Below are 26677 nucleotides of genomic sequence, written 5' to 3' on the forward strand. Positions count from 1 at the left end.
GTATCCCTGCCACCGCAGAGGGAATCCTCTTTCCAGCCCATTAAGAGCCCCGTGAAGTCCCCGGCGGAAAAATAGGGGGGGGGGGCGGTGGCCATTACAGACTCGGAATCAGCCTCTGAGGAGGAGCTGGTGGAAACCGAGAAGGGCCTCAACGAGAGGTGGATAGGCCTCAACGAGAGGTTCATAGGCCTCAACGAGAGGTTCGAGAAGGTTCGATCCCAGGGGGCGGTCCCTGCTGACGTGATCGAAGATGGCGACGATGGCGACGAAGAGGGCCCAGTGGCACGACCATTCCGTCCCATCCGTCGCAGCCATTACCCGAGCCCCAGGATAGCTCGGCGGCCATTTTGTTGGCAATACAATCCCTATGTACCGAGAGAAGGACGAGATTACCACGGACCCCGAAGGAGGATCCAGAACAAGGCCCGTCGGGGAAGCCCTCATAACAAGCGGAGGAGAGTCCACCCCGCTCCGCCCTTCATGCCTGCGAGACCTGTGGACCCCTCATCCCCCTCGCCGGACCCTAGAGAGGGTACAGCAACGGATACAGCGACGGACAATGACGGCGGCGATGACACAGCGGACATCCCGTCATCACCCCCCTGCGGGCTTCTCCAGCCGACAAAATTGGCTCTTTCCACGCCATGATAACCAGGGCATCCGAGCTCTTCCAGCTCTTCCCTGAAGAACAAAAAAAGGAAGGGTTTCTGTACCAACGACGAGAGGCCAAGAGGAAGACGGTCCTCGCGGTGCCTTTGCTCGACGACATCTGGGGCGAGGGGCTTGCTGTCCTCAAGAACCCTTCCACAACATCCGCCAAGAGGGACAGGTACGAGAAGAAGTACAGAGTCCCCGATGCCGCCCCTTTGTGCCTCAGGGCCCAGCCCACGCCGGACTCTGTCGTCTCGGCAGCGGCTAAGAAGAAGGCAGCGGGTGCGGCGGCTTCAACTTCCACTTCCCCGCCAGACAGCGAGGGCAAGAAGTTGGATTCCATGGGACGACGAGTCATCTCGTCGGCGGCGACGACGATTAAGGCGGCCAATGCCTTAGCGATCGTGGCCCACTACGACAGGGAGCTCTGGTTCAAGTTAGCTCCCCTGCTAGACTTCCTACCTGACGACAAGAGGGCGGAGGCCTTAGAAATTCTGCAGGAAGGCGAGGTGGCGTCGGATCACGCCATTAAAAGTGGCAACGGACATTGCCGATACCGGATTTCGCCAACTGGGCAACGGAGTTTGCCTCCGACGATGAGGATGGCTCAAGGCGACAGACTTTCGCCAGGACGTCCAGACCAGAGTGTTGGACATGCCGTTCGACGGCAACAACCTTTTTGGTAAGGCGGTGAACGAGTCTCTACAGGCCATCAAGACCGACTCGGAGACGGCCCGGGCCCTAGAGGTGCTTCAACAGCGACGGTCCTTTCGGGGCTCCGGAGGCAGACAGGGTGCCTCCGGAGGCAGACAGGGTGCCTCCAAAGGATCCAGCGGTGGCTCCTCCACTTAACGCCAGGCGGCCCGCTCCTCTTCCCAGGAGGCCTACAACAGTCGCGGCAAGCAAGGGGGATCCCGCAGTCGTCGCCAAGGAGGCCAAGGCGGCAAGGCTGCCTCCAAGCAAGACTGACCCGGCCGTGTTGTCGGGCCCCCACCGAAGTACCCCGGTGGGAGTCCGGCTGACTAAGTTCGTCAGTGTGTGAGAGTCCATCTCCACTGACAGTTGGGTGTTGGACACCCTGGCCAACGGGCACTCGCTGGAATTCCAAAAGAAGTGCCCTCGCATTCCTCCCGTGGCCAGGACAGAGAATCACGTCCCTCAACTGCTGTTGGAGGTAAGGGCGATGCTCAAGAAAGGTGCCATCAAGCTCGTCCCCAGGAGGCTCCGGGGCTCCAGAGTGTACTCAAGGTATTCCTCGGCAGAAAGAAGATAGGCGGTTGGCGCCCCATCCTGGACCTGCGTCGGTTAAACAAATACATCAAGGCGCAGAAATTCAGGATGGTCACCCTCCAGCACGTGCTGGGACAGCTGGAGGAAGGCGACTTCCTATCGTCGTTGGACCTGGAGGATGCTTACTTCCACATCCCCATTCTAAAAAGGCACAGGAAGTTCCTCAGGTTCGTGGTTCAGGGACGCCACTTCCAATTCAGGGCCCTACCGTTCGGATTAAAGTTGGCACCCAGGGTTTTCACCAAGTGCCTGGCACCAGTGGTGGCGCGGCTGCACCTGCAGGGGATTCACGTCTACCCCTACCTGGACGACTGCCTAATCCGGGCAAGGACAAGGGAACTCGCCGTCGAACACACGGCGAGGACCGTCCGGTTGCTCACGGTGCTGGGGTTCGCCATCAACTACCCCAAATCCCACCTGGTTCCATCGTAAGTAGCACTGTTTTTGGGAGCGAAGCTCGATACAGTGGGGCAATTGGCCTCCCCTTCAGAGGAGAGGGCCAAGACCATCCTGGGCAAGGTGCGGCGCCTGTTAGCCACGGACGTGGCCAGGGTGAGGTCCTTCAAGTCCCTTCTCGGGATGATGTCCTCATGATTCTATCTTGTACCCTTTTGCAGACTTTGGATGCATCCACTACAGGAGTTCCTCGACGCCCGCTGGTTTCAGGCGACTGGCTGCTTCGAGGACAGGATCCCTCTCGACGAGGAGTTCTGTCGGGCAATCCTATGGTTGGGCACCCGTGCTCGCCTCACTACAGGCACAGACTTTCAAACCCCGGCGTTTCCGGAGACAGTGACGACGGACGCCTCTCAGGATGGTTGGGGGGGGGGGGTCCCACACCGGAGATCTCCACGCGAGAGGCCTTTGGCTCCTGGAGGAGAGGTCTCTCCACATCAACATTCTGGAGCTCCGAGCAGTGTTCTGGGCTCTCAAGTCATTCCTTCCGTCCCTCAAGGACAAAGTGGTGAGGATCTTCACAGACAACACCACCACGATGTTCTATATACAGAAGCAAGGGGGCACCAGATCCCCAGCCCTATCCAAGGGGGCCCAGGATCTGCCGCACTGGGCCGTCGCCCAGGGGATGTTTCTGGTTCCCTTCCACTTGGCAGGAATAAAAAACACCATCGCTGACTCACTCAGCAGGGAGCTGCGTTCGTGGCACGAGTGGGAACTGCTCCAGGATCAAGTGGATCGGCTCTTCCAGCTATGGGGCAAACCCCAGATCGACCTGTTTGCGACGGCGACGAACTCCAGTGCCAGAGGTTCCCCAGCAGGTTCCCACAGCCGAGGAACATGGGCGATGCTTTCTCGTTCCCCTGGGACGGCCTGTTTCTATACGCGTTCCCTCCATTGCCGTTGCTGCTCCGCCTCATCAACCAGCTCAAGAAGTCCAGGTGCAGGATGAGCCTCGTCTCACCGGCGTGGCCGAGGCAGATCTGGTTCCCGGACCTTCTGGACTTGTCAACGTCCCCACCAGCCAAGCTGCCGGCGGACATGGATCTTCTCTCCAGAGAAGGAGGCGCCATTCTCCATCACGACCGACAGTCGCTGAACTTGCAGGCCTGGCTCCTGCAGCACTAGAGTTTGGAGGGTACGATATACCGGCTGATTGCAGAGAGGTTCTTGCAAAAGCCAGGGTGTCCTCAACTCTTGTGTTACGGTCATAAATGGAAGAGGTTCTCTGTCTGGTGCCGTGCACAGAAGATTAACCCTCTGCGGATTACGGCCCCTCAAGTATTGCTGTACCTACTGTCGCTGGCCAAAGCTGGACTGACTCACGCCTCCATCAAAATACATCTGGCTGCCATCTCCTGATATACCAGGACTACGGGACGGGCGTCCTTGTGGTCTGATCGCCTGGTGAAGGAATTTATGAAGGGACTATTCCGATCATTCCCGCCGGTGAAGGCTCCTGCCCCGGCGTGGGAGCTTAATGTGGTGCTGACCAGGCTCATGGGGGGCCCCATTCGAGCTTATGCATTCGGCGACTTTGAAGTTCCTGTCATGGAAGACAGCGTTCCTCGTGGCCATTGCCTCCTCACGACGAGTGGGAGAGATCCAGGCCCTATCTTGCAAGCCTCCATACTTGACTTTTCATGACACGAGGGTGGTGCTGAGGACGCACCCCTCCTTCATGCCCAAGGTGCAGTCGGACTTCCACCTCAATTAGCCCTTGGTGTTACCAGTTTTCTTCCCGTCGCCTTCGACGCCGGCCGAGAGGACTTTGCACTCGCTGGATGTAGCTAGAGCGCTGAAGTTCTACGTGGACCGCACGAAGGGTTTTTGGTAGACGTCACAGCTGTTTGTGAACTTTGAGTATGTGTTACTCAACCGAAGGCTCTCTCGAAGACTTGCATTTCCAGATGGCTCTCCGGCTGCATCATGTACTGTCACCGGTTGGCAAACCGACAGCTGCCCGGCCGTCCGAGAGCCCATTCGACCCGAACGATCGCTTCTACCACGGCGTTCCTGTCTGGTGTGCCCCTGCTGGACATCTGCAGGGCTGCTACGTGGAGGTCGACGAACACCTTCACAAGATTCTACTGCGTCGATGGGGACTCCAGGGAGGAGTCCAGGGTCGGCCACGCAGTTCTGCGCAACCTGTTCGCCTAAGGTGAGCCTGGTGAGGAGGTAAGAATTGCTTAATGTTGAGTGTTGGATGTAATGCTTAATGTTGAGCCGTTGCCACTTCCCGTGGTTGTGCATGTGCATACTGCTATGTATTCTTTTATTCATGAGCATGTGAATCCATGCCAGACCCCAGGCTGGAGAAGGAACAAGTTACTTACCTGTAACTGTTGTTCTCCAGCATGGGCCTGGCATGGATTCACATGCGAACCCTTCCGCCTACCCCTCTGCGGCTCTTCACTTGGTCATGCTGCCACTTTGCGTGCTACCAAATCTGAGGTTGGCTACCAGAGGCGGGGCTTAGGGAGAGGGCAGTCATTGGCTGGGAGCAGTATGACCGAGAGATCAGTGATTGGTTACTACTAAGAAAGACAGATCAGAAACGAAACTGATACTGATTTTTTCTTTACCGAGGATTCCCAGCCTGACGACGGGGAATATTCATGAGCATGTGAATCCATGCCAGACCCATGCTGGAGAACAGTTACAGGTAAGTAACTTGTTCCTTTCACTATATTTGCTGTGCTACCTTTGTGTGTTCTAAAAAATATTGATTACTGGAAATATTGCAATTGTTTATTCTCGTTTGACCTACTACAAATAGTACTTACTGGATTTACTGCTAAGCCTTGGTGTATATAAAATAAATTTCTATTTTTTTGTAACTTCCTAGTGTGTCCGTGTTTCCTTGAACCAAGTGTATGCTCAGTTCTCTGTTCCCAACTACAGCCCTCCTTCCTCCTAGACTAAGCCTGGCTGCTCAGCCACTGCTACCAAATCTTTGGGTGTAACCCTGCTCACCACGGGTGGGCTTTCTAAAGTCTTGTCCCAGACAGGACTAACAACTGCTTTAGCTGTTCTTCCGATGTCAGTGGTTAGCTTGTCAACACTTTGGAGGTGAGCAGATATCCACATCTTTCCTCCCTAATCTGCAATATGTTAATAGTAACAAATTGGTAACTACTATCTTGCCCCAATGCTTGGCTAATTACTTTAGTGTATGTGTTAGGGAGAATTCTCAAAAATGTGCTAATTCCCTTCACCTTAGAGACCCCCAGCAACTTTGCTGAATTTTGAGGACTTGATTTTTTACCTGGATAGAGTGGGACCCTTTTTCCTACTCTCTCAGGTGTTTTGAAATATGTTTTACTCTTGTGTTTTCATTGGTTATGGAGTTTTATTCAACTCCATAGGGATCATCTTTTCATGTGTCACAAAGCACCCTCAGTGCAGTGGCACATGGATACCTTTTCAGGCTTTCCCAAGGTTTAAATACCTTCTATGGGATAAACTACTGTTTCCCAGAGTAAGTAAAGTGAAACTGACTTTACTAGTCTCTTTCTTTAAATTCCTAGACCCAGCACACCCTATCTTACAATAGAGTGCTGAAAGGGTTACTTATTATCCCCTGTGTCTAGATACTTTTGAAGCATTCAAATGCTACCCTTTCCTCTCTAAATGGCTGGTGCCAGTGGTTTTACAACGAACTACCATGATTTTTCCCGACCGCGAACACCGGTAGCGTTAAACCGCGGGAGCCTTGTTTTTCAAGATGGCGTCTGAGACCCCTCTGTAAAAACAGGTCCTGCTCTTCTTTTTTCGCCATTTCTTTGTGGAAAGGTCCTTCTAGAATGTTGCTCTGCGTGCCAAACCTAGTTTGGTTCCTTTGTTCATTCGCCTTTGGCAGGCTTCAGGACTGAAGACCGCCTCTGGCACCCGAGTGTCTGGGGTGGTCAGGAAGTGAGGGAGGTGCACTAAACTCCCTGTGCTTCGGTCTCCTAGGAGACCGAAATGCACTCTGGTATTATTGGCTGGCTGACTGTCCGGTAAGGACAGCCACCATGCTGGGTGAGTGACAGCTAGGCTGGAATGAATGGGAGAGAACTGAATAAAAGGTGAGTTTCTTGGCTTGGAAGGCAGAGTCAACCACTGGAACGAAAGAACCGAAGACAAGCTTGAAGAGGACGGCTGCTGCAACTCCTGGACCTTTGGTTTTCCCGGTGAAGCCCTGCTGCAGGTCCGAATCGCTAAGTTCATCTCGACAGAGAAGCACTGCAAGGACGACTTCTCCCTTTGAGTTGGTGGGACCAATCCACTTGACACTAAGCCACCCGGATAACATTCTCGGAGCTGGTTGTATTTTCCTCAGAATGCTGCAGGAAACCAAATAACCAGGGAGAGGGACACCAGCTTGTGTGCTTGACTACAGCTACCGAAAGTGAAGATTTTCCAGTTGACCGCTTTTTGACCAGTCCCAGTTGCAGTGCAGGAGTCCCCCGACGTCCTCCCTCTTGTCCCCACGACTGAGGCTCAGGAACAGAGAGATCTGCAGGAACTGCCAGGAACAGAAGTCTTCAGCTGCATCTTTTTCTTCATTTGTAAGGTACTGTGAAACAAGACTGAGAGTACTTAGCTTTCGCTGTGAAAGTGCTTGAAACTTTTGCAACTAGCAGGCTTAATCAGCTTGTGACCCAACATATAATTCTTCTTTTTACAAACCATTTCTGAGAACCTCTACAGAGACTTTACCGTTTACTTACCAGAACCGTTTTTTACCCTATCCAAGACTTTAGACCATTGACTTTGGTCTAGCCTATTGAATTGACTCTTCTGGTGAACTCAACGTATTTGCACTGTCTAAGAATAATTGTAATCCTTCCATGTTCTGAACCTATTCCTTTTTGCTCCTCCTCAGTATTCGGAATGCCATTTTGCTCCTCCTTCAAAGTAGTCTGAATGCCTCAAACTTAATGAGTATAGTACTGAAGTATATTTGATGATATTTAACGGCCTCCTTCTAGTGAATGTTTTATAACTTACTGTTGAATAAATGAATGTGTTTAACCAAGAAACCTGGAGTATGAGAGTTTATTTGAACACCTGTGATTTTAGACCTCTTTGTAATATAATTTCAGCTCACAGTCCCTCCTGAGATGAGCCTGGCTGCTCAGCTTTGCTACCAGAAACGGTGTAGTACAGACTTGTATCAAAGGTTGTTTTGCTTACACCTGTAGTCATAGTTGTGTGTAGTAGTCCCAAAGGGTACTGCATACAAACTCCTCTGCTTAACAGTGTGCTGACGTTTTGGAAATTGTTTTTATTTTTACGGTTTGTGCTCTCATTGACGGTGTGGCTGGGCTCATTTGCAGTGCTTTCTTCTTGGCGAGAAAGGCTTTCGTCAGTGTGAGCTTTTGCCTTCGTAATGTGTACATCATCATTTCCATGTGGAATTCCAGGAATATTTAATTCATTTATTGAAGCGTAAAAGCTAATTTGTAAGATTACCATTTACTATAGAATGTAAACAGTCATCCTGGATGCCTAGATTAGGGGATATTTACAGCGCTAGGTATCTTATTAACCACAAGGTCCTGTCTCAATAAAATCAGACATAACTAACACCTTTTCCATTACTGTTAATGCAGGCTTGATTAAAAAAATCCATCAGTCAATCTAGAGTCGTCGTTGCTATCCACAGGTCATTCTCACCCTTTGACTTAATTCATTAAGCTTGTTGCTTCTGTAATCTTTTATGCTGATCACCATTTCGGATGTGAGCAAATGTGTGATGTATTTCCTTGCAAGCATTTTTTATCGATTAGGTTTTTTTTTTCTTTTTCTTTTTTAAACGCTTTTTGAAACATCTTGTTTTGTAGCATTTTCTGAATGAGTTTAATTGTTTAGTGATTCGTCTTTTAACAGGGAACTGTTTCTTGCTGGCCGCAAATTTTTTCCTTACAAAATGTGATGTAGTCCGTGTTCAGTCTTTCTCAGGAATAGTAGCATCTTAATTTAGACTATGCATGCTCTTACTTGCATACTCTCCTCAGTTGTGCTGTGTTCTTATGGTAGTGTTTGTTTGCTTTGAGGGGTTGGAGGAGACCTTTCCTTGCTTACGGTGTGTGTTTGTTCTTTCTGCAGGTGGTTTGGATGTGAAGTCCCAGGAGGCTGCCCTGCGCTCTGGCCCAGATGTTCTTATTGCAACACCTGGCCGCCTCATTGACCACTTGCATAACTGCCCCTCTTTTAACTTGGGAAGTATTGAGGTGCTGATCTTGGATGAAGCAGACAGGTGAGTTAGCTTTCGATTGTTGTGGTCTGATGTGTCTTGCCTGTATGTCTTGCTGACTACATGTCTTGCTGGCTACAGTGAATGAGAAATGTAATGTTGGTGAATGAGTTCCTGTGCTCAGCAAATGTTAGAATGCAGTGTGGGTACTTCTGTGAAGTATGTTGTTTGGAGCCTGAGCTGAGTGAGTCTACTGGCCGGAGAGTTGTCACATATCCAAAAGGTACCTCAAGGCTTTTGCCAAGACAGCCCCTGGAACTTAAAGGAAAAAAGCGTATTGCAACTAGCATCTTTGCTTCAACTTTGTGAAAGTTCTGATCTTTTTGAAACATAACCTTTTCTCATAAAGACGTAAGAGCATATTTGCAGTTGCTTTACTGGAGATCTTTTTTGATGTACGTGAGATGGCACAATTATTGTATACGAGTAAAGCAGTTTAAGATCTGGTGTGGAAATTCTGCTGAGCTCTATATCTGTGCCCTAGCCCGGTGCTATATTGGTCATGGCTGTGAGAAGCACTCATCTATCTCTCTTCCATCATTTATTTTGCTTGAGCAAACCCTAGGCTTGTTTTTCTGGGCAGAGTGCTTAAGAATACAAAGCGTGCCATTGGCTCAGCATTGGTCAGACGTCTTCTGCAGTGCTGTGTTGTGATCTTGCATTTGTATGGTGCCTCCTGCCATAGTTTAAGGCGTTGAAGTGCTTTGTCATATCAGAGAGGTGAAGGAGGAGAATGATCGAGCCTTCATAAGATGCAGGCAGGAGCAAAGTCGGGCAGATAGTTGGCGTTGGCTTAAGAATTGATGCAGTCGCACTGTGTTAGACTACACAACACTTATCTGCTTGGTATTAGGTAACCCACTTTTTGGTCCAGTTCTGTACTACACAAGTTGGTAGTGTGAATGGGCAGCCAGGCCTATCTCAAGAGGGGTAAATGTGAGCTGTACAAATGAAATCCGTAAATGCAAGTAGTTAACGTGATTAGAGAGCTTGTTGGGACTGTGGGTCTTGCGCTAGTTTGTCCATTGCTTCCTTCTTTGTGTTGCCTGCCGCCTGTCGGGTGGATCTCAGGGGGACAAAGCTCCTAAGGTCCCAGTGTTTGTAAAGATTGTTCTGGGTGTCTGAGATCCAATACATTGTAGTTAGGCGCTGGACAGTGGTTCCTTAGTATGAGTATCACTTTCCACACACGATATGTGTTTGCAACACAGTTGGTTTATTTATCCTTCAATAATTTAAACATGGACTGTCACTACTGTGACAAACATATTTGTTGCTTTAGCATGACATGTGGTACACAGTATGTTGTATACTTCTATTCCATTAGTGCTGACACGTGTTTCAACCCTTGAGGTTTTTATCAAGGCAGGAGAATTAAATACGTGTTCCCGAATGGGTGAGAAATGATTGTCAATTTGTTGGTTTGGGTACTGGCTAGTACCTCATCCCTTGTGGGTCTTCGTGTTGTGCTCAGTGTTGCGGTGATCTGCTTGTTGTGCGGCAAGCAGATCACTGCGAGAAGGATAAATAAACCAACAAGTGTTGCAAACACATCGTCTGTGGAAATTGATGCTCATTTAATACTAAGGAACCACTGTCCAGCGCTTAACTACAAGGTATTGGATCTCAGACACCCGGAACAATCCATAAATACAAGTAGCCAAGTAACACTGACACTCAAGGTTTTTTTAAAATCAGCATTATTTAAAAAGGCAATTTGTGTAACAATGTAAATATACTTTAAAATTACTTTTCAGTATCAAAACAAGTTAGTGAATAATTTTTAGATATGCTTCTTACACAATTCCTACACCCTGAGGTGACTTCAATTTGAAGGACAGTAATGGTATTTATATATCACACTAATCACACTAGTTATACTTTGCAGATTCTGAGGTTGCGGAAAGGAAAGGTTAGGGAAGGAAAAAGGTTAGACAGTTTCTCAGTATATGTGAGGACAACTAAATCTTCCATTGAAATCTAGCTAAGCTTTTCCCAGCAGTAACAGTCTACAACAAGCTACCACCTATGAGGGACAAACAGTATCAAAGGCAATGGATTGGAAGAGCCTTTAGGGAGCTAGGACAGCCAAGGTCAATTGGGACACATTCTATGGATTTGTTGCACTTCTTAGATCAAAGTCTTGCACAAAGTTAGAGGTTGTACAAAATCACTTGCCGGGTCACAAGCTGTTAAGCCTGTGAAAGGAGAGTTGGAATCCACTCCAAAAGGTAAGCCAATGCAATTCCAAACTGAGAGGAGCATGGCTTAAAGACAATTCGGTAAGTACCCCAAGCCTAAACAGTACCTCTGGTTTGAAGAAGAGTGGTCCAGCTGGATTCTGTCTTGCTACAGCGGTGCAGACCCTGTGTTCCTGAGCCTCAGTCGTGGGGACAAGAGGGAGGACTTCTGGAGGGTTCCTGCGGCGGTACTTGGCAGGTCGTCTGCCGCTACAGGCTCTTTTCGGTTCAGCGGCACTTCGCGGTTTCAGCGCTTAGCAGACAGCACTGTTGCAGATGTTGGATACCGGTTGGACTCTTTGCTCCCGCAGTCCTGCACTCCGGTGAGGGGACTCTGGATCTGGAGGTCCTGCTTCGGGATGGTCCATAGGAGTCTCCTGGAACTTCTAGTCGGATTCGTTCTGCGGCAGACGTTGCACTCGACTACGGACACTTGACCCCTGGCATTGGGTTCTTAAAGCAACGAAGAAGCACAGCCAGTTGGGATGGTGGTCCAGCGGAGTTTGTCTCAGAGTTAGTTGGTCCCACTAACCCAAGGGGAGAAGTCGTTCTGTCCGGAGCTTCTCTGTCAAGGTGAAAAGAGTTCAGCACAGCAGCAGGGCTTCACCGGCCAATTCAAAGGTCCACAAGGTTGCAGCAAGCTTTGTACGCGGTTTCTTTGTCTTGTGTTTCTCCCAGTGGTCGATTTTCTCTAGTCCCAAAACCCTTGACTTTTAAGCATGTTTTGTTCATTCATGCACAGCTAAGGCTGTCTGTCACACACAGTAGGGTGGCTGTCCTTGAAGGCCAGCCAGCCAGCCAGTCAGGACTGGTTGCATTCAGCATTCCTAGAGACAAAGGACAGTGGAGTTTCGGGACTCTCCCTCACATCCTGTACTTTCAGACACATTGGAGCCAGAAGCGGGCTTCATGGCTGAAGCCCGCCAAAGGCAAGACAAACAAAGGACTTAAACCGGTCTCAAAGCACAGAGTAAAACCCAAGAAAGACCTCACAAACAGAAAATGGCGAGAAATGAAGACTGGCCATTTTGACAAAATGGTCACCCATGGGTGCTATACTGCAGCTGAGGGTTCAGCCTGCGGTAGAAAAGCACAATGGTAGGAAAAAGGTAAACCACTGCCACCAGCCATTTAAAGTAGTCAGGGTAACATAACATTTTTACATGAGAGAGTAGGATAAGGGACTACTAGGTAACCCTCGCCCCCAGCACTCCACATAACATGGTGTGTTCTGGACCTACAAAGAGAAAAGATAAGTAAAGTCAATTTCACTTTACTATTCTTGGGAACTGTAGTTCATACAAGAAAGGGTAGTTAAACCGTATGAGAAAATTAAAGGATTTCTCAGTGACACTGCACTGAAGGTGCTGCGTGTCACCATACAAAATTAAATGCATATGGAGTTTGTCAGACTCCGAAAACAGTGAAAACACAAAATCCAAATCTGGTAAAAACACATGACCGCCCTGGAAGTGCCCAGAAAATGCCTGTTGGAGCCTGGAGGAGCCTGGCCCCTAACTGTTTCAAGCTACGTGCTGTGTTCCGTTCTGTGATCGCGGAGTGGATTGGCCCCGCCCCCATTTCAGTGTGTTCATCCTTTGCATTCTGCTAGCAACACTTGGACAGAATATACATTTAAAATTACTTTTTGGACTTTGCGGTGTATCTCACTGTTTGTTTACCTTTTACTGCAGCAGAGTGGATTGGCCCTGCCCCCTTTTCGCAGAGTGGATTGGCCCCGCTCCCTTTTCGTTCTGGCATCTTTCTACTAAAGGCGCACAGGCGCGCGCCACAGAAGTGCCTGTTGGAGCTTGGTAGGCTCACGGCTCCAGCATTTATTTGGGTTTCTAATTCTTCATAACTAAGGTAACGCTGCCTGTGACCGCCGCATCACGTGTAAATTAATTTCATGTAAAACTTAGTTTTGCCATATTATATAGAATTGTCCGCATGTGCTTATTTAGGTACTTACTCATTTCATGTGGTGTGTTCTGTTTTCTACCTGAAAGTGGAGATACTTTATGTATGTAGTCTCGCATGAATATAAGCTTTTTTGGGCGTGGCTTATTCATGCAAAACTTTGCCACACTATAGCTTGTGTAGTACCAAATTAACTTCAATCTTTAACATATTTTATGCCCAGCGGCATCTAAGTGGGCGACCTTTCTTTACTTGAAAGGTGTGATACTCTGGGCAATTAGCAGTGTACTTTACTTTATTTCGAATAGCTGAAACGGGGTATTGTTTTTTCAGGTACCAAGTTATTTACTCTGGTAGGAGGGGCTATTCCTTATACTCTTAATCAATAGGTAAAGCCTATGAATGGTGAGCCGGTGGTCCCCTTTAAACCCGCTAAGGAAGCAGAGTTGCAAAATCATAGGTTTTTTGAGCATTCAGGAAACAATGCTCCACTCTATTGACTCCATTGAGGATGAGGTGGAAATTATGCCTGAATCAATTTCAGACACCTTTTTGATTGCACCTGTGGTCTTGGTGGAATTGGATAAAAGGGTACGTATGTCATGGGGACCCTCAACACCCATTAGTACTAGAGGGGGCGCGGCTTGGATAGTGTACACTTACACAAAGCTCAGGGTCCTGACAATGTTATCAACATGTCTGCCATGCGACAGAAATATAGGATTATGCAGGAACTAGTGGCGTAAGTTGATTAACAGAGAGATGGTGGCTATAAATAATAGTGTCCATGCAACCGGCACAGTGGAAATAATTGATCTTACTGTTAGTGATGAGGAGGATGAAATATATGAAGAACCGATTGATTCTTTGAGGGAGGCTATGAAACAAAAGGTAAATAAACAAAATTCAAAATAAAAAACGAAACAAAAAGTTAAGAGAATTGACAAAGAGGATAGTATGAAAGGTAAATCCAATCAAGTGGAGGCCTCTAAGATGGTCGAGAGCATTTAACAATTTTTCACTAAAAATGTCATCTGTTGGAAAGCCTCCTACTCCTAGCATTGATAATGTAGAAAATGTGGGTGGCTCGACCAAAAAACAAGAAATCATCAACTACAATTCCACCTCTAAAATTGAAAAGGAGATAATTACTATGAAAGATATAGTTAAGCGAGAACAGAATGTGGACATTTCACAGGTTAATGTGATAACTTCCCTGGATAAAGGAAGTTGTGATATCCCCTTCAGAGGATGTTAAAATTCTGGTACAACAAGCACTATTGAAGCTTCCGCAACTTCATACTAATTTGGGTTCCCATCCTTCTTTTCTAACTGAGACGGCAGCCTCGAGTATTAAGGAAGGAGATCAGGTTCAATCTGTAGCTACCACGCGTTGTATTGAAACTTCACATTCATTGGGAGATCCCTTTTAAGGATACGTTAATTCCACCTAGCAGCAATCCAGGCAACAATCTTAAAACCAGTCTAGAACTTCATAGCATTACTGAGAAGAAAATGAGCTATTCGACTCGAGACTTTATAGGAGTGGGACCAGGAATTGCTAATGCAGGAGAGGTGCAAGATGCAGAAAGCTTTCACCAACGCAAGGAATGGGAGGGTGTGTATCCTGGTAATAGACACTGGGAAATTGGAATTGCTGAGGATACTCCGGGGGAGCGAAGAAATCAGACCAGCTATGATCATCCTTGTGAAGAGTTGCCGTGGCGACCTCCTGATTTTATTGATGACTCCAGTATAACACTGAGTCTTCTGCTGCCCAAGAGGGATGCGTATTCCCTTACTTGCGGAAGGATTTTATCCTTCTTGAAAATTAATCATCTATCCCTTATTTCATCAGGAGATATTTAGTTGATTGATGTTATCCATCCTGTTAGATTTGACTGTGAGGATTGTTTTATACTCTCGAGCTATCTGAGCTCATACTTTCAGAAGCTGAGTCAGCCAATAAATTTGGTTATGATGTCCAGGATTATAATAAAGGAAGCTTTAAATTAAGGGGTGAGGAATATAGACATACCTTGGGTCAAGGTAGGAGACCATGAATCGGGTTGGCTCTTCGAGTGTAACTGACCTGAGATGGCTGCCACTGACTTTGAGAGAGTCTATTTCTAAAATACATGATCTTAGGGAGAAATCCTAATATTACAAGAGTGTATCTTGATCTCCTGGAACTCCAGAGAATCTTAGTTCTTAAATTCTAATGAAATATGTTCTTTATTATCCTCCTGCTCCTTTGTCTTCAGGAAACCTGGGCCTCCTCACCTCAGTCTTTGGATGGATATACAATATTCCAAGAGCTGGCCACAAATAAATTGAAGGGGAGACCTTTGGTGGGTTTCTGATTGCCTTAAAAAATGACCTGGAAGGGAAAGTGTTTAAGGATTTTAAAATTGCAAAAGGGATCATTGCTGTTCTATTGGAATTCCCAAAAATTAAACCCCCTGTAAACCTGTTGATAATTAATATATACTGGTCTCCTGACTCTAGTTTGAAAGATACCATAGGACTTATTAATATGGTCATTTCCGAATGTCGAGAGTTGTGCGCTGAACTAAACATTATCATCGCAGGGGAACTTAATTCAGATTTGGGACCTAAAGTGAGTAACTGTTCTGTGAATGTTCCTTCATCTTCGGTTCACAAATCTAAGAATCGGACTTCTACTGAAAGGTAGGACTCTGCCAAATGTATTAATGGGGAGAAATGGTTACTAATGTTTGAGGATTGGGGCTTGTGCTGCGCAAAAAATCTGCTCGACTCTTCCTGTGACTCCTATACATGGACTAATGGCATATTCTATTCAGTGATTGATTGTGTTTGTTTCCACTAAGCTGCACAACCTTGTAAAAGAATTCTCTCTTAACTCCACGCACAAGAGTGATCATAAAGCTCTACTGGTGACTTTGGACGTGGATCTGATTAGATGCAATAAGGTCTCTTTCCCTTTAAGGCTTAGTATTAATAATTCAAGCAATGTGAGGTAAACTATGACTCCTTCATAAAACCAAGACCAGAAGGTATGTAGGACGACCTCCACCGCCCGGTAAAGCGGACATACAACGGCGCCACCAGCTGTTCCTCCTCTCCTGGCACAGCTATTATGGGCCACCCGCACTCTTCAAAACCCCAGCACTGGACCTTGAAACCTGGGCCACAGCACCGCCCAGCCTGCAGGACACCTCTGCTTCAGTTGGACCCCGACCTGGACCTCCACTGCACCGCCTGGCCTGCAGCCTTTTCCTGCTTGATGCATGTCTCCCAGGAAGGCAGCGCTTCTCACCTGCTGCCCCTCCCCAGCAGAACAAGAACCATCCTCGTCGCCAGGAGGTAAACTATGACTCCTTCATAAGAGCAAGACCAGAAGGTATGTAGTTTACATGTAGGTTTATTTCTTAGTTGTAATGTAGAGAAAGCACTGGGACATCCATCCAGCCCAGCACATTAGGTCCAACTGACACCAGTAGAACCCTGCACGTCAAACATCCATCAACACTCCACCTAGAGTCCCAGTGACATCACCACACCAACACTCCACCTAGAATGTCAGTGACATCACCACCATCACAACACTCATAGCCATAATCGAGCCCAGCACAGATTATGACACAATGGGATTACTTGGTATAAAGGGAATGTGGAGAGAATAAATCAATTTTTTCTGCAAGATTTTGAGGATACCGAATTCAATAAGAAACCGAGCCTTTATTCCTTTTATTTCTTTAGCGATTATGTAGGATCTGCAGTGAGAGCTACGTGTGGTTCTAAGAGATTCTGTACTGCAACTATGCCCCATGAGCATTCGTTCTATGGGGCGATAAGAGAACTAACGAAGGGAAGGAATAAGGAATAAGAGTATGGCGTAAAAATCTCCTTCAGAATGAATCCCCCCTTGCTTCGGTTAGAACCAGTAAAAATAAATGAAAAATAGAATCAAAAATGTGTGCGCCTTATATCAACATGATGGGGAAGAAATGCTGCGATCATCTGATTTTACTACACAGAAATTCTGGGCTCTGATAAATAGAGAAAGGGCCCTTCAACTTAGAGCCCAAACTGTATCGGTTAGACCTGAGGTTTGGGCAGGCCATTTTTCACAGATATTTGCCAACCTTTGGTCTACGATCTTGTATATGCTATTTAGAGAGATACTGTTAGCCAAAAGCATTCCGGACAGTTGGCATCTTTCTCACATAATACCGATGTACAAAAGGGGCGATAGGGCCTGCCCTTCTAATTACAGGCCCATCGCTCTTTTGGATACTGAATCCAAGAATTTTGCCGGGATTATTCTTTAACAGATTCAGGAATGGATTGATGCTAAGGGCATTCTTTCTGCATTCCAATTCGGTTTTAGGCGCAACATGGGTACCGGTGCGGGGGGCCTTCTGACTTCCATTATGCAAGAAATTGCATGGAAACCCGGCAACCTGCCGATTTATGCTGCCTCCATTGATCTCACTAATGCTTTCCACAGAGTAGATAGAGCCATTTGTGGACAAAATTGCATTCTTTAGGAATGCCAGCACCCTTACTTTCCATACTGTTCCATTTTCATGAAGAAACTGGAATTAAATTTCGCCTTAACCCTGAAGGTACTTTAACAAATGATATGAGAGTATGCAATGGACTTGGGCAGGGATGCATTTTTGCACCCACTGTATTGAATTTATATATTTCGGATGCAGGAAATTATTTGGAACCCATGGCCTTTGCTTCCCCCAAAATAGAAAGAAGAAATGTTTGTTGGACTGCATATGCAGATGATGTGACATTATATGACCAAACTCCAATTGGTCTTCAGCGACTTTTTGCTGCATTTCATCAATATTCTTTGGTTAATTCTCTCCTTATCAATAATAAAAAAAACTGTTATTGTTCGACTATTCCACAGGAAAAGCCCTGTTAACTTCACCTGGTTCTTGAATCATGAAAAGCTGCTAGTGAGACCGGTGATGCATTATCTGGGATATTCGGTTTTTGGGGATAATAAAAAGGCGAACTTACGCAAATTCCTTAAAGATTTCTCCTGTTGTGGCTCAGTTGAGAAAAATTGACTACAAGTTTGGAAAATGTGAATGGAAATTGGGCGTATGTCTATTAGAAGTATAGTGGAATGGCAAAGGATTACACTTTATAGGAAATTGATGGTTTGCAAAGGTGACAATTTATATGCAATTATGGGCCACGGATTACGTAATGGCTCTAAGTTTCCATATACTTACGGGACATGGAGACGGAGGTGCATGAAATCCTGGACAGAGCAGGAATTCCGTATGATCCTCTCACGTCCAATCTTATGAAAGTTAAGAGTCTGCTGCAATACCTAGTTTGGAATTTAACCGTGGAAGACGTCTCTAGGTACAAATTGTATAGCCATCTTGTATCCGAGGTGAGAAAAAAACTGGGAATAATGGAATCTTACCTCTTGCGATCCCCAGGCAGGTGGTGGAGACAGGATTTTATGCGCTTCCATTTTAATGTGATGAAAACAGGTGAAATTATCGATATAAGAGAAGGCAATATTGAGAACCCATCTTTATGTAGATTTTGTAATCATGTTGGACTTCGGGAAACGCTGAAGCATTTGCTAACTGAATGTGATGGTCTAAGAGTGGAGCGTATCAACTGTTTTAGTCAATTTGTTGCTAATACCACCAATGTGGATTTAGAGCTTTTGTGGCTAGATATGCTCCATTGTAAAAGATTGAAAATGCAGATTGCTGTGGTGCGCTTCTTGAGGGTCTTTTGCAAAATGGGAGCCAATACTGATCCGTTGTAAGTAGGAAATTGATATTTTGCTTCTTTTTTGGGGTTTAATTTTTGTGATTCTGGTATTTGAATACCTGTTAAATGAGGGTGGGGGATAGTTTGATTCTAATTGTGACGCTTCTGAGTAGCAGCTGTATTTTCATTGCTATTGTTTTTTGCCTGGTCTCTTTTTTTAGGTTTATTCTTGAAATATCAAAATTAGGATGTTATGTAATTGTAAATTATTGAGATGTAATTTTTTTTATTGGTGTTTTAACATTATTTTGTACATTTTGTAAAGGTTACTGTGTAACCATATACAAAAAAATAAAAAAAAACTTGACAGTGAGAAAAATAACTCGCTCCAGGGTTAAATTAAAAAGTCTTAAATCCAGCAAAAGAGCTGGGGGGTCTATAAGGTGGGAGGAATTGAGGAATTTAGCACTAAGATGAAAATTCTCCCTAACAGTTGGGATGATGGCAAGGGATAGATGAGATGCCCAAGAAGGCATGGGAAAGGAAATGATGGAGGAGCTATGTGTAGAATTGGACTGCGTTTATTGTGGGAGTCAACTGTATTGTATGGGGGCGCAGCACCAAAAGAAGAGATAGCTGGAGAAGAGGTTTTAACTGTGCCAAGGACTATGTCTGGAATTTGCTTGCTGCATGCTGAGCCTCAGCATTTGGAAGCCATGCCCATGAAAAGAATGCAAAGCCCTGATACTTACTTCCCTAGGCCCCTAACAACATTTGGCAGGGTTTGTCATGTTGTATGCTTGTGATGTTGTCCTTCATGGAGAGCCCTGGGGGTATGATCGAAATCAATAAAATAACTGAAATGCACTCTTGCTCTGAGGCATATACATGAACTGTTTTTTTTCTTGTTTTGCTTCAGGATGTTGGATGAGTATTTTGAAGAGCAGATGAAGGAAATCATTAGACTTTGCGCCCACCAGCGCCAGACTATGCTTTTCTCAGCCACAATGACCGATGAGGTAAGCCGCTGATGCCACTTTGCTCCTGTTCTAATAAGGTTGCGTTGTTCTACAGTGCTCCCTGCTGGGTTGCTCACCCTTCTAAGCGCTGTATTTATATTTATTTGTATTGCGCAGCCTGCCCACGGGCATCAGGGCGCATGTTTGTAAAGGTAGTTACAGGAAAGTGTTACAGGGCAGTTGCAGATTACAGATTATATACAAGTATTGCGGATTATATATACAGAGTACATCAAATATATACATACATTTTACATGTGGAAGTCGGTCAGCTACAGTATCTACAAAGGTAATCGAGAGGGCGCAACGGACAGCAAGAGTTAGGCGGGTGTCCGGCACATCATCTTGCTCAAGGAGCCATTGTTTAGTTCTTTTTTTGAAGGATTGGAGGGATGGGACGTTCCTAAGAGCATTAGGTAGGGAGTTCCACCGCCAGGACTGGGAAGCTCGAGCCTCTAGCAGTCTGAAGCTTGAAACCGGGAACGATGAGTGTGTGCGCGCTTGTGCCGATCTTAAAGGTCTGGATGCTGTGTGTCGCGTGAAGCGTGCTGACAGGTAGGCCGGTGCCGCATTGTTCTGAACTTTGTGGCTTAAGACAAGTGTTTTGAGGGCAATGCGCCGTGAAATGGGAAGCCAGTGTATGTTACGTCTGGCGGCTGAGATGTGAGCGTGCGTAGGTATGTTAAGAGCGGCCCTGATGGTGTTATTCTGAGTTACCTACAGTTTATCGATGTTTCTCTGGCTCGTTCCGAGGTAGAGAGCGTTGCAGTAATCAATTTTTGATAAGATAAGGGTTCTTGCGAGGATCAGGCAGTTGTCCATTGTTAAAAAGGGACGGCAAGCTGTGATTAATTTTACAAGTATACGAGGATGCTGAGACTACTGAGTTGGTTTGTCTGTTGAGGGGGAGGGTGCAATCTAGGTAGATTACGAGGGTTTTAGTGACATTGGTGACCTTGATGATGTTGCCATCAATGTTGAAGGCCTCATATTTCTTGTCAAGTTTTGAAAGTTTGGACTGAGAACCTAGGATGAGTAACTCCGTTTTCTCATCGTTTAGGCAGAGCCCGTGGTGGGCCATCCAGGGCTGGTTGACGGAATAGACTGCATTGAGTGCTTTGACGTCAGTTACATAATCACCTGTGATAGGGATGAGTATCTGGGTGTCGTCCGCATAATTTGTGTAGGTGACACCCAGATGGTCAAGAATATCAAATAGTGGTTTCGTGAACACGTTATAGAGCGTAGGTGATACGCACGAGCCTTGTGGGACTCTGCATGGAACGTGAGCTGGGTCAGCGGCTGAGAAGACACTCAAGGATCGGTTAGCAAGGAATGAGCTGATCCAGGAGGTAGCTGCGTCAGAAAAGTGAGCGGCAGTTTTGAGGTGCTCGCAGAGGATTTGGTGATCAACCAGATCGAAGGCTGCGGAAAGATCCAGTAAGAGTAGGAGCACTTGTTTGCCCTTGTCTTTCAGATCTTCAATTTGAGTTTTTAGATCTATCAGGGCTGTTTCTGTGCCGTGTCTAGGACGGAAGCCAGATTGCCTGAGTCCTAATAAGTTGTTGTTGTCGAGATAGTCTTGAATTTGGAGATAAGCAGCCACGTCCAGGATTTTAAGGAGGTAAGGCACTGTGGTGATAGGCCTGTAGTTGGTAGGGTTGCTAGGGTCCAAGTAAGGTTTTTTGATTAAGGGGATTACCCAAGCATCCTTGAGGTTGTTTGATACTATGCCGGTTTTGAAGGAGGAATTGATGAAGGAGGTGATGAAAGGAGCGAGGTCAGACGCTGCTTCCTTTACAACTGTTGCTGGGCAGGCGTCACCTTGACAATTGGATGGTTTTAACTTCGTCATGATATTTTCCACATCCTTAATGGTAAGTGGTGAGAAGCTAAAGGGTTTGAAGGAGTGTTTAGGGGAAGGTATGTTGTAGGATTGGGTATTGCCTTCTAATTCCAGGAGATGGTTTTTTTTGGTGTTGATTTTAGCTTGGAGTGTGGTGATTTTGTTTAGTAGTGCTTTTTGTATGTTGGCGCACCAATTGGAGTCAGGGGTACATGTCTCAAGGAGGCTGACAGGGGACTCTAATTCCTTAAGGATTTTAAAGAGTTCCTTTGTGTTGGATTGCGCTTGTATGATCCTGTTATTGTAAACTTCTTTTTTGGCCGCACGTATAGCTTCCTTGTATGTAAGGGTAATGGCTAAGAGGTTAATTTTATTTACTGGCATGGGTGAGCTTCTCCAGAGTGACTCCATTTTTCGCTTATCTTTGCGGAGTTCATGTAGGTGTGGGGTAAACCATGAATTAAGGTGGTTGCGCTGTTTTTCTTTGCGCTGTTTGATGGTGGCAATGGAATCGAGGGCTTTTAACCTAGCTCGGTTGTATATATCCACAAGGACGGTAGGGTCATCACAGGTGGAGGAAACCGAATTTAGAAGCGGGAGGATAAGTGGGAGTAGTTTCTCAGTAGTGATATCCTTCTTGTTGCGAGTCAAGGTAGGTGGTGCGGTACATGGTTTGTCTGTGGGTGGACAAGAATTAATAGAGAATGTTATTATATGATGCTCGGACCAAGCACAAGGTGACACTGAGATTGTTTAATGCACAATTCATGTCTGAAACCCAGTCCAAAGTACGTCCCTTGATGCGAGTAGGTTCATTGACGTGTTGGGTAAGGCCAAAGTCGGATAGGACACTGGCTAAATCACAGGCTTTGGTGTCATTGGTATCTAGGTAACCTAAGTTAAGGTCTCCAAGTATGATGATTTGGGATTTAGGCTCCGTGTTGGATGCTAAGATGGATGAGATATCCTCTGTGAATGTGGAGGTGGGGCCAGGTGGCCTGTAGATGAGGTGCATTAAGGCGGTGTGATTGGGTGAGGTTGGGATTTTAATTGAGAGTAGCTCAGCGGAGGGCAACTGTTGGGTGTTGACAGCTCTCAGATTGAGAGAACTCTTGAATATGAATGCTAGTCCACCCCCCTTGGTTTGGTTAGTGTCCCTGTCACACCTAATGATGGAGTAGCTGTCAGGGATGGCGAGGGTTAAGGCAGGTCCTGACGCCGCATGTAACCAGGTTTCAGTGATTGCCAAAAAGTCAAGGTTTTCAGTCGCAATGAAATCAGCGATATCTAGCGCGTGAGCAGGGACCGAGCGGGCATTAACGAGCGCGCCTTTGAGTTTGGCTTGGTGGTTGGGGATGATGGCTGGGAGGGCCTCGGTTGTTGGTGAGGTAGCTAGTGTACAGGTATTGTTCAAGCCGTTAGTAGCATCATCCCTACTGTCTGTATTCAGGTGGTAGGACCAATGGTGACATCTAGTTGCTAATCTTTGGTTACGGACTGTGGTGACACAGGGTTTGCTCAGTGGGCTTGGGGATAAACAACTAGATGGGCATGACGGTGCGGTTTTCTCTGTGGTAGGTTTGGGCCTACCAGTGTCAGGCGGGGATGCGGGGTAGTCGTAATAGGTGATGCTGTTACGTGGTGTGGTTTGTGTGCTTGAGGGGTAATAGAAGCGAGAGCCAAGCCTAGCGTTCCTGACGCGCAAATGGCATGGTTGGTTAGGGATAGGTTTGGTGGTGAAGTGTTGTAGCCATAGGGGTGGCTCATTGAGATATGGGTTAGGTGCTGTCGTGTTCCAGGAGGGAGGTGAGCACGGTGGGATTGTCAAGGTTGTGGTGTCCAGTTTAAGGTGAGTGGCAATAGTGGAACTAGGCAGCGGTATGGTTAAGGCCAAAATGAAGTACAGCGAGTAGAGGGCAAGGTGTAGCGAAGGCATGTGGACAGGCTTAAGGGTGATGAGGTCAGGTGATAGGCATTGCAAGTAAGTAGTCAAAGTACAGAGCATAGTTGATGATAATGTTGTACAGTGTGCTGTGGAGACCTGGTGGGTGGGAGGTGCCACAATCAATGTCTGGTAGTTTAGCATAGTAAGGTAAGATAATCTATCCAGGATGAGGGTCTGTGTTGGGGATATAATGAATTTGGGGCAGCGAGTGTCAGGTGGTTGCTAGAAGCGGTTGCAGAATACCACGTAGAATGCAGCATGTGAAACAGAATCATAGGCTATGACAGTTCATAATCAACTTATCTAGCGTAAACTGGCCATTGGTAGTATGCAAGGAATCCTAGACGTGAGTCCTTGGGGGTTTTGCTAGTAATAGATACGAACATTTAAGGCATTAAGTGTAATAGTTTGCATTAACAGCAGATGAGGAAGTGATATGCAGTGCAGTATGGCTAATAGCACAAATGGGGAGTTAGAAGGACCAGGAAAGAGCAGCGTAGTCTGCACCTAGATCCGCTATACAACAACACACTAAACAAATCACCTAGAGTAAATGCATAATTAGGTATCGGCGTGTTAGCGCACTGAGAACAGCGGGTCATTGGAAATGCAAGGTTAACGTTGGCCCATAGTTGGTGGAGGCTGAATCAATGGAAGAAGCATGTAATTACTAGGTATGCAGGCAGGTTAAAATACCAGTATATGCGGAACAGCGGATAATATCACAGTTGGCGGGAATATGGTACGTTATGAGCTGCTACGAGTGAAGCACATGGCGCGGCTGGGGTGTAGGTCTGGTAAGCGGGTGCACCTCTATCTTAATCTGCCTGCCTCCACTCTCCGCCCTCTGCAACTCATCCAGAACAGAACTGCGAGACTTGTCCTTGGCCTCAAGCCCAGGGACCGTATCTCTCCAGGACTGAAATCTCTACACTGGCTCCCAGTGGCTGCGAGGATAAAGTTCAAAACCCTCTGCATTGTCCACAAGGCCTTCTGGGGCCTGGGTCCTAAATACCTTCAACTCTCTCTTCCCAAATATCTTCCTCCCCGAGCCCTTCGCTCATCCGCCTCCAACTCCCTCATGGTCAGCCGCTTCTCGAAGCAACGAGCTGGGGGTAGATCTCTCTCCGCGGCAGGGGCCTCCCTCTGGAACAGCCTTCCTGCCTCCCTGAAACTTGAGGAGAACCACCTCCGGTTCCGGAAGCACCTCAAAACCTTCCTCTTTGCTTCTGCTTTCTCTCTCCCTCTCCCCTGCTGAACAGCTAATTAATTCTTCACTAAACTGCACTGATCCTGCAACTGGACCACTCTAAACTGCCTTCGGTCCTGGTCCCAGTCACTGATCCCCTGGAACCCCTCTGCACTACGGGACTGTCTCTGTATCCCTACAGCCCCCCCCCCCCCTTCCCCAGCACTTGCTCTGCACTTACCTTGCACTTGCCACTAGCTGGCCCTTTTTTATTTATTACTTACGCCACTTACCTTTACTGCACTTCCCCCCCCTCACCTTCCCCTTGCACTTTTCCCCCCCTCCCCCACCCCTGCACTTGCGTGATCTGAATGACACCTGGCCTAGTAGGATCGTTTGTTTTGTCTCCCCTTGTTCCTCCCCTCCCCTCCCTGCCTCGTCGCGCCTTGAAACACCTGTGTATAGGCGCGTTACAAATACCATATCATATCACCTTATAGTACCTTTATTATCCTTTGTGCTGCATCGGCAAGCAGGGGGTCCAGTCAAGTGACAAGTGAGCAGATGCCGTCTTACGCCTGCCGGTCAATGGTTGGCTGAGGTGTGGTGGATGGCTGATTTTCTAGGAGCTTCTAGGTGTGGATGGATCCGACTCGGATGGGGGCGAGGTGTTTTACAAGAAGTGGGTTAGCGGAGCAGAGTCACGCGCCGTGCTGCCGGCGCGGATAGGTACAGACAGGAAGTGTGCCTTGGGCTCTGAGGGCCTTAGGCGAGGTGGGCCGGCTTCTGCCTCCGGCTCATGTAGCTGCCTATGAGCAGGGAGCACGGAAGGTTGCTAGGCAACCAAAATAAACAAAAGTAGGCTCTGTCCTGCGGCTGCCATCTTAGGGTTCTGGGGCCACGGCAACGGCTCCTCGTGGCGAATGCTGGGGTGGATGGGTCGTGGTTAGTGGCCTTGATAGGGAGCCACAGAGGATTGCAGGTCCCACAGCGAGGGAACCGCAACAGCTAATCAGCTGTGCGCGGCTCGAGTAAGGAGACAACGTCTAGCTGCCCCTGCAGCGCGCTGGCCTCGCTGGTAGGCAGCGCTGGTATGGATGGTGTTGCAGGGCTCCAGCCCTGTGGAATATAGAGGTCTGCTGAAGGTGCAGACAGGAATCCTAGGTGGTGGTATGACCATTTTTGGGGATTCTGATGTCCCATTGTATGGGACCCTTAACGCTTTTTGCTTTTTTCTGTGGAGATTTCTAGTCCTCTGACCTTCTTTCTTGTGGTCAGAGTAACTTCTACTGAACCTTGCAACCATTTTCCCTAGGATGTTTGCAGTCAATAATGCTCCTGCAACAGGAGCACTTTGGAAACTCCCCGCTCAGGCCATAGGCTAATAATATATCCACAATACACTTGATTTGTGGAGTAGGCTGGCAGCACCCACTTTGGCTTTGTCAGGTGTGCTGCTGAATTTACTTAATTAGTAGCCCAATGTACATTTTAGGTAGCCATTGGGGTGCTAAGTGCTGCTCTTGGACATTTTGTTTTGAGCCATGTCCTTGTTTGTGGGAACCATGAGGTGGGTCTGAAATGGAAGTTGTGCGCGCACACATTCTGAGCCCAACACTGCGCACACTACAGTAGTTTGGTCTAGTGTAGACTAGTCCTTTGCACCAGACGGCCCAATAAACAAAATGCATGATGGACTGGAGTTGTTGCCTTTTTGTAGGGCCAACCACCGTTACTTTGTGTGTTTTCCTGGTGTGTGATTGGAGGACTGGCTTAGGCCAGCCTTCGAGTGATGTTTATATCTAGTGGATTCCTCAGTTCTGCTGATTTTTCTTCTTTTTTTTTTTTGTTCTTCCGGAATTTCTGGAATATTTTTCACGAAGAAGGAATGCTAACTCTAGGACCACATTTTGCCATACTGGCTGGGTACCATTTCCTGCTGGCTGACTTTAGTGTGTTTGGTCTGTCTTTTGTTTGGAAACCCTGTCTTGCCACTAGGTTTGGTTTTGTATCCCCTCAAGAGATGGATGTAGGAAAATCTCCCTACTAGGTGGTATTACCCATTGTAATGCTACTCAACCTATTGACATGTGAAGGATGTGAGGGTTGCAGTCATACCAGGATTCATAGGT

The 26677-nt window shown here is 47.0% G+C and overlaps 1 protein-coding gene across 1 annotated transcript in view; it reads left to right on the forward strand.

The window, feature by feature from the left end:
• Window positions 1-26677, forward strand: part of DDX27 (DEAD-box helicase 27) — a 1027557-nt gene that overhangs the window by 561442 nt on the left and 439438 nt on the right. Inside the window, exons 9-10 of the mRNA XM_069651193.1 lie at window positions 8494-8644; window positions 19466-19565. Of these exons, the coding sequence (XP_069507294.1) occupies window positions 8494-8644; window positions 19466-19565 (251 nt within the window). The remainder of the gene's footprint in view (window positions 1-8493; window positions 8645-19465; window positions 19566-26677) is intronic.

This window comes from Ambystoma mexicanum, chromosome 3p, assembly GCF_040938575.1.
Source record: "Ambystoma mexicanum isolate Mex_15411 chromosome 3p, UKY_AmexF1_1, whole genome shotgun sequence".
Classification (NCBI taxonomy): domain Eukaryota; kingdom Metazoa; phylum Chordata; class Amphibia; order Caudata; family Ambystomatidae; genus Ambystoma; species Ambystoma mexicanum.